This window comes from Mustela lutreola, chromosome 8 (genome assembly GCF_030435805.1).
Source record: "Mustela lutreola isolate mMusLut2 chromosome 8, mMusLut2.pri, whole genome shotgun sequence".
NCBI lineage: Eukaryota > Metazoa > Chordata > Mammalia > Carnivora > Mustelidae > Mustela > Mustela lutreola.
In genome coordinates this window covers 103,694,227-103,706,514 of record NC_081297.1, presented here as the reverse complement: position 1 = coordinate 103,706,514, position 12,288 = coordinate 103,694,227, and the positions used below count along the sequence as shown (strand labels likewise).

General features: G+C 40.4%; 1 protein-coding gene across 1 annotated transcript; it reads right to left on the bottom strand.

The window, feature by feature from the left end:
• Positions 1 to 4,514: 4,514 nt before the first annotated feature.
• Positions 4,515 to 9,866, bottom strand: LYZ (lysozyme). The gene is made up of 4 exons (XM_059186294.1): positions 9,679 to 9,866; positions 7,341 to 7,505; positions 6,272 to 6,350; positions 4,515 to 5,498 (listed from the first exon to the last, which is right to left on the bottom strand). The coding sequence occupies exons 1-4, from the start codon at positions 9,812 to 9,814 to the stop codon at positions 5,432 to 5,434; spliced, it is 447 nt and encodes a 148-aa protein (XP_059042277.1). The 5' UTR covers positions 9,815 to 9,866; the 3' UTR covers positions 4,515 to 5,431.
• Positions 9,867 to 12,288: the final 2,422 nt, after the last annotated feature.

Sequence of the window (12,288 nt, the reverse complement as noted above, 5' to 3'; positions counted from 1 at the left end):
TGGGCGCCTGGGTGACACAATCAGTTGGGTGCCTGACTTTGGTTTCAGCTGGTGTCCTGATATCAGGGTTGTGAGACTGACACCCCCCCACCCCCCGACCCCCACTGGTTGAGCCCTAAGTCAGGCTCTGCATTCAGCAGGGCGTCTGCTTGAAATCCCTCTCCCTTTCCCTCTGCCCCTCCTGCTTGTGCTCTCTCTCTCTAAAATAGGTAAGTCTTAAAAAAGAATAAATGAGTCCACTAAATAGAAGTACAAGAAATGTGTTCAGGGCTTAGTTATAATTAGTGCCACATAAAGAGCTAAGTTATCATCTGGAGCATCATTCTGCATTTCAAATAATACCCTGTGGTAAAACTAAGTAAATACAAAATGAGTTTCTCTTAAAAATGATCAAACATTTGCGCGCCTGGAAGACTCCATGGGTTGGCCTCTGCCTTTGGCTGGGGTCGTGGTCTCGGGGTCCTGGGATGGAGCCTCACATCTGGCTCTCTGCTCAGCGGGGTGCCCACTTCCCGCCCCCCACCCCCGCCTGCCTCTCTGCCTACTTGTGATCTCTCTTTCTGTCAAATAAATAAATAAATAAATAAAATCTTAAAAAAAAATCAAACATTAATATTGATTTTTATTCCATTCCCAAATTAGAAATTTAGTTCGAGAACTTGATTGTATGAAAATAACAGGTGTAAATAAGAAATGACAGTTATCACAAACATTAAGCAACATCTCCAACAAGCATTGCTTTCCCTCTTCAGCCAACTTTTTTGCTAATCTGTGTTTGTTTCTTCAATCAGCCTCTTTTGTTATCCAGTGGTTATCCTGTGTTGTTATCCGAGCTATCTCGTGCTTCCTGGATATAACCCATCTCTGCATCTGAGCTGTCACTCTCAAGTCTCTCTCCCCTACCTTGGCCCATTCTTTATACACCTTTGGGTGACCTGATCTGAACAAACCCGTATTTTTTCTGAGTTTCATCATATTAGAATGGCTCCAGAATCTGAAAGCCAAAGGCTGCGCCTGTGTTGGGGACCTCTACTGCCCTCCCATGGCTGATCTACCCATTACATCCACACAGTCTTGAGACTTGACCCTTGGGATCCCAAAAGCTGTTTTACTGGAATCGTGTAGGCCTGAAGAGTAAGAAAAATCCTGAGAGGGTCATCATGGAACCTCAGAAAGAGGATCATGGGTTCAACTGTTTATGGAGCACGTATTATGTTCCAGGTGTTTGGAATATGGGTATAAACAAGAGTAAAAAACTCTGCCCTCCTTCCTATTAGGACAGTGACCCAGTATGGTGTGTCAGAGAGGTAACATGATTAAGAGAGTGTACAGATGTGGAGGAAGGGGTAGCCAAGAAGGATATCACAGCCTGAGTAGAGAGGGTCTATTCCATGGCATGGCAGTGTTGGGAGATTGATTACATACAGACAAATTGATCAAATACACACATGTCCTAAGGATACATTTGAAAGCCATTAAGAACAATGGAAGCCAGGTTTCTCACTATCAGAGAAGCGTGGAGAAAGAGAAAACTAGAATGAACCTTGTGGTGTGGGACTGGAATTGGAGATACTGATATGAATTCAATATAAATAGATAAAGTGATCAATTGTGTAAATACATATATCCTCTAGTTCCATCCACAGGTGTGGCCTGGAAACAGAGACACTCTAGTGTCTAGATCTTGTTTTTCAAATACCATTGTCCAGGGGTGCCTGGGTGGCTCAGTTAGTCGAGCACTGGACTCTTGATTCAGCTCAGGTTATGATCTCGGTTATGAGATCAAATCTTGCATCTGGCTCTACGCTCAGCAGGGAAACTGTTGGAGATTTCTCTCCCTCTCCTTCTCCCTCTGCCCCTCCACATACCCTCTCTTAAATTTTTAAAAATAAATAAATAAATAAACAAATAAATACCGTTATCCACTATGAGGAATTAGTGCTCTGTGGAGAAATGGCTGATTCCAGGGCTGGAGCAGGTAAAGAACAGGAAGAGTCTTAGAACATCCTGTACTGCAAAACAAGAAAGTGCTCAAGAATGATGGGGACATGGCGAAATGACGCAGAAGCTAGCTTGCAGAGAGGCTCTACAAGCCAAATTATGAACAATATGAACATCAAAATAAATGATAATAATAGATGATTGTTCACTATAATTTGAATAAAATAGGAAGCCATGGGCCCATATTGATACAATAAATAAATGCATGAACTGAAAACCTGATAAGGAACAATCTCAAAGTAACTTACCCCTTCCCACGTACTTCACGGAGGGGGTCACATAATCAAATGACCAAAGTAAACACCATCAAGTAATAGAACATTTCAAAAGTGCGTGGTACCTGAGAGGATACAATGGGAACAGCACAGATCACCTCTGTGTATTTTTGCCAAAGATGCACAACTTAACCTAACCAAGAGAACATCAAAACAATTTTAAGACATTTTGCATCGTAACTGTTCTGCGGTCTTCAAAATTGTTAGTCATCAAAGTCAAGGAAAAAAACTGAAGAAATGATCCAGAATGAAGAAAGTGAAAAAAAAAATGGCAAGCAACGTATAATTTTTAAAAAGATTTCATTTATTTGACACAGAGTGGGGAGAGAGCAAGGGGAGGGGCAGCCAGAGGGAGAAGCCGGATCCCTGCTGAGCAAGGAGCCCGATGCAGGACTCTATCCTAGGCCCATAGTAGGATCACAACCCCAGCCCAAGGCAGCCGCTTAACCAACTGAGCTACCCACGTGCCCCTATAACACATAATTCTGAATTAGATCTTTCTATTGTGAAGAACTTAGGGAACAGTGGATGAAACTGAATGGAATCTAAAGATTAGGTGTAATAATGTATCGATGTTCACTTCCAGATTTGGGTGCTGTTTTGAGGTTATGTAGGAATCACACATTGAAGGACTCAGGGTCACATGGGCATGAATTTACCCTCAAACTGCTTGGGAAAATTAAGGCCTTTGTATTGTACTTATAAGTCCTAAGGAAAATTGAGTTATTTCAATGTCCTTAAAAAGTGAGAAACATCTCTTATTTTAGAAGTGATATTGTAGCAAGAAGACAAATAAATAGGGGTGGCTGGGTGGCTCAGTGGGTTAAAGCCTCTGCCTTCGGCTCAGGTCATGATCTCAGGGTTCTGGGATCAATCCCCGAATCGGGCTCTCTGCTAGGCAGGGAGCCTGCTTCCCTTCCTCTCTCTCTGCCTGCCTCTCTGCCTCGTTGTGATCTCTGTCTGTCAAATAAATAAATAAAATCTTTAAAAAAAAAAGATGACAAGTAAATAAATGAGTAAGACATGTAGTCTATCAAACGGCTATAGTCTTGAATGCTAGAGCACTACCTCAGTTAGAATCTAAATAGCAGAAGGAAGGCCAGCCAAGGATTGAGAAGGCGGAATCTGTGAGACGAGATGTGAACCAGAAGGAGGAGAAGGTGAGGGAGAAAAAGCTTTCTAGAAGGATGAAGTGGTTCACTTAGCCAAGTGCTGCTCTAAGATCATGTGAGATGAACAGAGATCACTAGAATTGGCCCCAGGGAGCCACAGGAGGAGCGCTGAAGGGAGAGGTTTCAACTGACTGAGGACAGCAGCCAGGTTAAGAAGGTTCGAAGAGAGAATGAGAGATGAGGATATGCAGTCAGTGTGGCATGGATCTGTCATCCCAGAAGTCAGAGTGATGTAGTTAGACGCTTGTGTGGGGGTAATGGAGGTTTTTTAAGATGCAAGTTTTCCAGCACGTTTTGTACAATGGCAGGGGATATCCAGCAAAGAGAAACTCAGGGTGCAGGAAACACTCCACTAAAGGAGCTGTGAAAGGGATGCAATCCAAGATTGCATGTGGAGACTCTGCCATTGGCCAAAGCAAAGGAAGAGAGGGTGGGCCCAGGGGAAGTGTGACCGCTGTCACAGTGGGAAGGAGGGGAGAATTTCGTATGAGTTTGCTTCTATTTTCTCAGCGTAGTATGAGGCCAGGTCATCTACTGAGAACAGAGAGGGTGGAAGGTAAGCAGTTGGATGTGTGTGCCAGGGCTTTGAAGAGAGAGGAAGAGAAGTAAAACTCTCCCCTTTGGAGAGTGGGGACACCAACACAGGAGTGCAGAGGAGTGACTCAGGTGACCTTGCAGACAGAGGGCCCATGTAAGATTTGTGGTTATCAAAGTGAGATCTGCCTTTGGCTCAGGTCATGATCCCAGAGTCCTGGGGTCGAGCCCAGCGTCGAGCCCCACGGGGGGCTCCTAACACAGCGGGGAGTTTGCTTCTCCCTCTCCCTTGGCCACCCCTCCGCCCCTGCTCATGTTTGCTCTCTCTCACTCACTCAAATAAATAAATAAAATCTTTAAAAAAGTAAAGTGAGATCCCTCAGAATGCGTGTAGAATTTTCCCCCAGCAATATCCAGCTGTTTGGGTATAGGTAAAGATATAAGGTATATTAAGAGTACCAAATAATTCTTTTTTGAATACACATATTTTTTCTTCATAGACACTAGTTGGGTCTAAACAAAGACAGACAAGTTATGAGTTGCAAAACTTTTAATGATGTTTGTATTATTTTTATAACATAAAATGCATAATTTCACACCAGTGGTTAATCAGCAATTATTTCAATACTTGCAAAGTCATTTGCCTCAGCATTTAGTCATAATGCACAAATCTAAGTTAATAAAATCAGAGAACAGCAACAGCTCCTCTAATCCTTCTTTATATTCCTTCATGATCAGAAAGATGCATAGAAGAGTTCTTTAAAGAGCCAAAATAGATTGACTTATAAACTGTCAACTTATTTTTAAAGCAGTATGAAAGCAACACTTCTGAGAAAATATTTAATCCAAGGTCACTCTTTAGAAAAACAAAATTCTTAATTCAGGCTCTCTTCACTTTTAGCCATTTGGCATTCTGCTCCTTTTCAAACTTTATATTGCCCAACAGAGAGTGTGTTTTTTGTTTGTTTTGTAGTTTTTCAGTTTGCTTTGTTGTGGTTTTTTTGTTTTGTTTTGTTTCATTTTGTTTTTTCCTGCTTTTGGAGATGACTGAACAGATGCCTATTTAGCTAGAGTTTTGCCTAAGATCAGTTTATTTTTAAGATAATCTTTTGTTACATTTTTATGAACTATTGGGGAGTACTAAAGATTAAGTTGGGTTTATTTCTTTAAGAACTGAATATACTGGAGATGTATTTGATAGGCAAGACTTTAGGTAAGTTTTCACCAGCATTATTTCTATTAGCAAACTGAAAAATGTTACAGGCTATCAAATAATAATAAACACATTTCTTAAACATGAAGCCTTTTAGAAGAAAGACTATATTTTGTTACTGCTTCTGTAGAAGTGTTATTGTTTGACAGGATGGTAATGTGACCTTTTACTCAACTACTACTACTCCCTTAATATGAAAAAGAGACAGAATGAGCTGCAGAAGGAAAACTCCACAGTTACACTCTACAATTCCGAACATACTGAGAGACATCTCGGTTTTCGCAGTGTGCTTTCCATGCCACCCTGTGGAGAAAAGTGAAATAAACGCTGGTAAGGTTAGAACATACCTTCCTTGTAATAGATACACTTCAAATCCTCTCGGAGAACAGAGTGTTTTACCGGTAAAGGGACAACAGGCTACAGAAAGATTCAAGTATTGTTATTTATTAAAGGGAGGTATGTACACCAAGTATGTTGCTTCCCCTCAAAGCCCTCACTAGAGAACAGGATGCTGAACATGAACGTTGATCTACGCATTCTATAATAGCAACTGCAAAGTGCTTTCCACATTTACTTAACTCCGAAAGTAATTTCAAGATAAGACAACGAACTGGTAGAATGTTGAGAATCTTAAAAACTCCAGAAATCCTCTAAAATAAATCGAAGAGGAAAAGAGTTAAGATTCTAAATCAGATGAAACAGTTTTTTCTACCTAATTCATTGCTTAGGGTCAAGTCTAAAGTTGCAACGTTCAGTTCTCATTACCATACTTCAGTCTTTGAAAATCTTCTCTCACTTCTCTCTTACCACTAGGGCAAAATAGCTGTCCTTATTTATTTATTTAATCTTTTGAAAGAGAGAGTGGAGTGAGGGAAGAGGAAGGGCAGAGAGAGAGAGAGAATCTTAAGCAGGCTCATGCCCAGTGCAGAGCCCAACACGGAGCTCCACCCCAGGACCCCGAGATCATGACCTGAGCGAAATCAAGATTCAGAAGCTCAACCAGCTGAGCCACCCAGTCACCCTCCCTCTCTACACCACCCCCTTCTCCACCCCCGGACCTTAATGCTTAAACATACCATGCACGAATACCATTTGGATCCCTGACAACTCTCTTGGCACATGCTACAGCTTGAGTGATGTCATCTTTCAGCAAATCTGAAAAAGAGGTGGTGAGGAATGAAAACAACTGCCATAGAAATTTCATTGTAAGTTAAGATTTAGTCAGCTTTATTCTCTTAGGAGGAGGAAAGAACATTAAAATTATTTTCCAAGAGTCCATTTATCTGGAGATGTTGGGGGAAATTTTTTCTTCATTCTATCCCATTTGGCATGGAACAAAACATTTTGTTTCTCATTTACCAAAGTCATGGGAAGCTCTGGAATTGTTAACTAATGTGACAGAAGGTTCTCTGTTCACCAGGCACTGTAAAAACAAAAGAATAAACAAAAAAACCAAACACAGACTAGTAATTTTTAAATCAGAGTCCTACTTTCAGAAATCTAGCCGAAAGAAATGATTTTAAAATGTACCCAAAGATGTATGCACAAGACATTTCATAGCAATGGGGCACCAGACACAGACACTCACTGTGTCTCTGTCAAATAAATAAATAAAATCTTTAAAAAAAAAATCATTCGACAAAAACAAAAAAATCACCACCACCATACATATAAAAAAGGTAAAAATGACAAAGTGTTAACAACTGTTCAAGTATGTGATGAGCATATGACTGTTTTTTATACTAAAGTCCCCAAATTTCTATATATTTAGGACATCTCAAAATAAAAAGTAAAAACAATTTTTAGAAAAGAGCCACACATCCAAATTATCCCTAAACCTCCCCAAAGAAAGTGGGAGAAGCGGCATTGTTTTCAACAAAGCATCAATGTGTTCATTTACGGTAAATTAATAGATCATTTTAGAAGCTGGTGTACATTAGAAAACACGAACTTTTATGACATCATCAGCTATTTAATTTCTTAAGGAATTAGGAAAGGAATTTTAAAGAGTTTCTAGGCACTAAAATAAAGTTTTTCTTGGACCCTGATGAATCTTTTAAGACTTGTTCATTTGCACTGAACCTCTGTTCTCATACGTGTGACTAGATGATTCCTGTGCCGTGACTCAGACATAGTGTCTCTTACCACTGCAGGGTATGCCACAGGCGTTCACAGCTCCGGGCGTTTTGCCATCATTACACCAGTAGCGGCTATTGATCTGAAATATCCCATAATCGGTGCTTCGGCTTCCGGGATTGTAGTTTGTAGCCTTTGTGTTATAATTACTTTCCCATTTGGCCAAACACATCCCTGAAAAAAATGTATTTTTAGTAAGAAACATCAACACCACATTATGTATTTCACAGACCATAATCTGTTCTATTTTGCTATTCTATTTCATTAATGACTTATTTTGTAAGTAGAAAGGTGTGTTTTCTTTGTAAAAAAAAATATATCTATATTTAAGTTTTTATTTTTATTTTAAAGATTTTATTTATTTATTTGACAGACAGAGATCACAAGTAGGCAGGGAAGCAGGCAGAGAGAGAGGAGGAAGCAGGCTCCCCACTGAGCAGAGAGCCCGATGCGGGGCTCGATCCCAGGACCCTGGCTGGGATCATGACCTGAGCCGAAGGCAGCGGCTTAACCCACTGAGCCACCCAGGTGCCCCTAAGGTTTTATTTTTTAAAGTAATTTCTACACCCAACCTGGGGTTTGAACTTAACAACCCTGAGATCAAGAGTTGCATGCCCCACTAACTGAGCCAGCCAGGTGCCCCCCAATATATTTTAACCCTCTAGGGAGAATCCTTTTGTTAGCAGATCATTTTGTAATACTGATGAACTAGATAACATACTTTTAAAATATTAAAATAGGGGCACCTGGATGACTCCGTCAGATAAGGGTCTGCTTTCGGCTCAGGTCATGATCCTGGGGTCCTGGGTTTGCGCCCCACGTCAGGCTCCCTGCTCAGCAGGGAGTCTTCTTCTCCCTCTGCCCTTTACTGCACTCCTGCTCTCTCTCTTTCTCAAATAAATAAGTAAAATCTTTTTTAAAAAATTAAAATAGCTGTTTCTTCCATTGCTATTACCCTTCCTCTGCTCCCATCCCTCAGGCAAGATTTAGCCTAGAATGGAAAAAGCAACAGAGTTGTTGAGTGGATTTATATAATTAATAGCAGATACATACATATGCTGATGGAAACCTGCTTTGTATTAGGAAAAAGAAGAATTTTCTGGGAGAAATAAATTTTCTTAAGATATCTAAAGGTGAATTTGGTTATCAAATCAAGAATCTAAAAAAAAGAGATATCAATAGGAAAGACTATTTCATCCATCCATCCACTCGTTCATTCAAAAGTAGTTATTGAGAAGAAATTTTTGAATTCAACCTGGAAAATACAAGTGATCACACTGACAAATATGAACTAAAATATACAGTAACTTTTGCTCAGACATATCTTGAATTATGTGGAAGAGAGTGAAAAATAGTTAATAAACTATACTGAGTAAGAATAATAGGGACACCTGAGTGACTCAGTTGGTTAATCATCTGCCTTTGGCTCAAGTCACGATCCCAGGGTCCTGGGATGGAGTCCACATCGGGCTCAGCTTGCTCAGCAGGGAGCCTGCTTCTCCCTCTGCCTGCCGCTCCCCCTGCTTGTGCTCTCTGCCAAATAAATAAATAAAATCATCAAAAAAAAAAAAGAATAATAAAAGACCATAACAAGCTGCATTTCAGGGATTCTTATATAAACAGTAATCGAGGGGAAATAGTTTCCGACTGCCCTTGCACTGAGAGTTCAAGGTAGGGTTGCTGCTAAAAATCCAATGTCACGGCAGAGAAAAATATTCATTGCTCTAGACTCATTACCCGAGGAACCAAGTTCCACACAGGATATGCCTGTCATCGGGGCGCCCAGGTTGCTCAGTGGGTTAAAGCCTCTGCCTTTGGCTCAGGTCATGATCCCAGGGTTCTGGGTTCGAGGCCCGCATCGGGCTCTCTGCTCAGCAGGGATCCTGCTTCCCTTCCTCTCTCTCTGCCTGCCTCTCTGCCTCGTTGTGATCTCTGTCTGTCAAATAAATAAATAAAATCTTAAAAAAAAAAAAAAAAAAAAGGAAAGGCCCGTCATCAAGTACCAAGGACTTGATAGATATTCCAGGAGCTCAGACAAACCTTCCAGTCAGCCTACATGGGCCACGGAGTCTGAGGCAACTGACAAATTTTGTGGCACTAGAAGAGCACAAGGGGTCCTGTTGTACTTACTTGGAATGGCAGAGGCTTTTGCCCTCCCCTGCTTTCATCCCTTCATCTGGCATATCTGATTCTAAAGAAACAAGTTGATATTTTTCACCACTGTAAGTATACAGACCCTCAGAAGAAATAAAAGAAGCCCATATACTCAAAGCCTCTTTACTACTATTCATCCTCTATCTGTCCCACACCTGGCTAATCATTTGCAAGTAGGAAAAAGTTAACTTACAGTTGGCCAGGCTGACACCTCTGTAGCCACCTAGCCCAAGTCTTTTCAGAGTCCTGGCCAGCTCACACCTTTCAAAGATCTTGCCCTGGACGGTGACGGAGAGGAAGAGAATCCCGAGAAGAAGGAGAGCCTTCATGTTGACTGGGAAGCCAGACCTCCGGGCTGACCAGGGAGAGCAGTCCTCGGTATTTAACATCTTTTAACTTCCTTCTTCTCCTGGTGGTTTGGGGGTTCCACCCTTTGGGAGATGTGAAAAACAGGAACTCTTTATTGGTTCACTGACATTAAAGCTCTCTCTCTTTTTTTTTTTAACATTTGAAAGGAGCTATTCTGATGTTCTAAGAATTAACCTACAGGAAACTGATGAAATGGCATTGTTTAAAGACCTGGCTCAGGAAGAAATGGGAAGTTGGACAGTTTCCAAACCAGGAACTGTCTCCTATTTTATTATGAATTTGAACAAATACAAAGAAAAAAAAATCCCGAATGAACATTTCACACAACAGAAAAAGAGCTCCAATTTTTGATTTTGCATTCACTACGTTGTCCTTATCTTTTTCACTTAAAATTATTTTCTGTACTCTTTCCCCAAAAGCACATAACATGTTGCCTATGATTTTAATGGGTATAGCTATAGCATACCATATTGCTCAGCCATATTTCCACTCTAAGTTTTTTGTTGCTATTATCCATTTTGCTTATAAATCAATGTTTTACTGTTTCAGATAAGCCTCATGGCTTTTTGACAACTTTTTAACAGTGCCTAGTCTTACATTGTAATCTTAGAATATAAGGGGTCATTATAAAGCAAGGGAATTTTATAATCAAACCTTAAGAAGAGTAACAGAATATGCCACCTGAAAATCTTCCCTTTTGGCGTTAGGATTATTTTGAACTGAAGGCAAATGAGAAGAAGCAGATCCAGGAAAGCTCTCTGCCCTTCCCCTATATACCTGAAAACAGAACCTAGCTTTGTACAGTCATTAATCACTGACAATCCTACAGGCTTATCAGCCCCAATATAGCACTGCAGGACGTCATATAACAAATTTTACTCACTAGCTGTTATCTTCCAGTGGCCACTATTTATCTTCCCACGGTTTGTGGCCCGTGGAAGCCTAAAACTCTTTTCCTCTATCTTGTCATTCTTCTAAAAATATACTGTCTTTTGGTTAAGATGGTATGTAAGCCCAAATTTTAGCCACCTCTTTGAGTTACTCATGCCTGCATATCTCTCAAATATATATGAGATACCCCTGTTAATAAACTGATTTTACTCTTGCTAATCTGTCTCTTGTTACAGAGCCCCAGCTGAAACCCTAAAAGAGTAGAAGGACAAAGAATTTCCTCCTCCTGTCATTTCCAGTGATGAGGATGGGCAAGTAGAAGGCTGGAAAACTCTTCTCTCCACAAAGACTGCAGTTGACTTGTAGGGTAACTGACAACAGACCAGCAGAAGGTATGAGTTCTTACCACGTGAGCCTCCCATATCTCTGACTATAGTTTCCAGCCAAGAGAAGAGTGTAAAATTTTCTCCTTGTCCCTTCCTTCCCAAATTCATCACGGGAGGAGAATAACATTTCTAAAAACAGGTCTCGAATCATGACACTCGTGAATTTAGCTTTGGGTACCTACAGGTTATTGATTCTTTGCCTCCCCCAAATAGTCATGTTTTCCTTTGTCTGACTTCGGTATTATTTGTCATAAGGATGAAAATTGTAAGATGAGACTCTTCATTTGTCTTTGTTTCAGGTACTGAAACCTGGTTTTGTAACTAATGAGAATATTCTCTGGTCTCTTCCACTCTGCAAGTGGAAGAGTGCACAGTGGGGTTGAGGGGAGTCCACTGTGGCAGGCTTACAAGGGGTCGTGGGCCAGCAGGCTAGGGGGCTGTTGCTATCTCTGTTTTCCTTTTCTCTTTTGGGCTGGGAAAATTCCTATTCCGGTGTCAGTTTCTGGTAACAAAAATTAGTGGATCTGTGAATTATAGTGTCTCTTTTGTAGGAGACAGAACTTTCTTTTCCACCTGTGACAGTGAAAATCTTTGCTTTCTTAAGCCATCTTGGGAGGCTTTGCATCTCAAGAGGGCACCCTCATTTGCACTCTCTCTCTGTCCACGGTTAAGCCATAAAAGTCTTACTGGTTTGGAGTCACAGTTGAAGTAGGTATACCTTTGAAGATTTAGACTTCTATTTCTAAAAGGATTTTTAAGAGAAGTCTCATCCTAAACAAATGTCTCATGAATACCTATAGGAAGATCAGGAAAGAAAGGAAGAAAGAAAAGAAGAAAGAAAGAAAGAAAGAAAGAAAGAAAGAAAGAAAGAAAGAAAGAAAGAAAGAAAGAAAATGGAAAGAAAGAAAGAAAGAAAATGGAAAGAAAGAAAGAAAATGGAAAGAAAGAAAGAAAAGGAAAGAAAGAAATAGATACAGAAGAAAACCTTGGCTAGTATGATGGGGGAAAAACCCATACACCTCCTTAACTAGATTAAGAGATAGAGATCAGACTCAGAGCAAGTGTTAAAAACTGCAAATAACACTCAAGCAGGTATGAAACATGAAAATACTGATAGCCAAGAATTAGATTTGACAAAAGCACATAAGCCTTCTGCC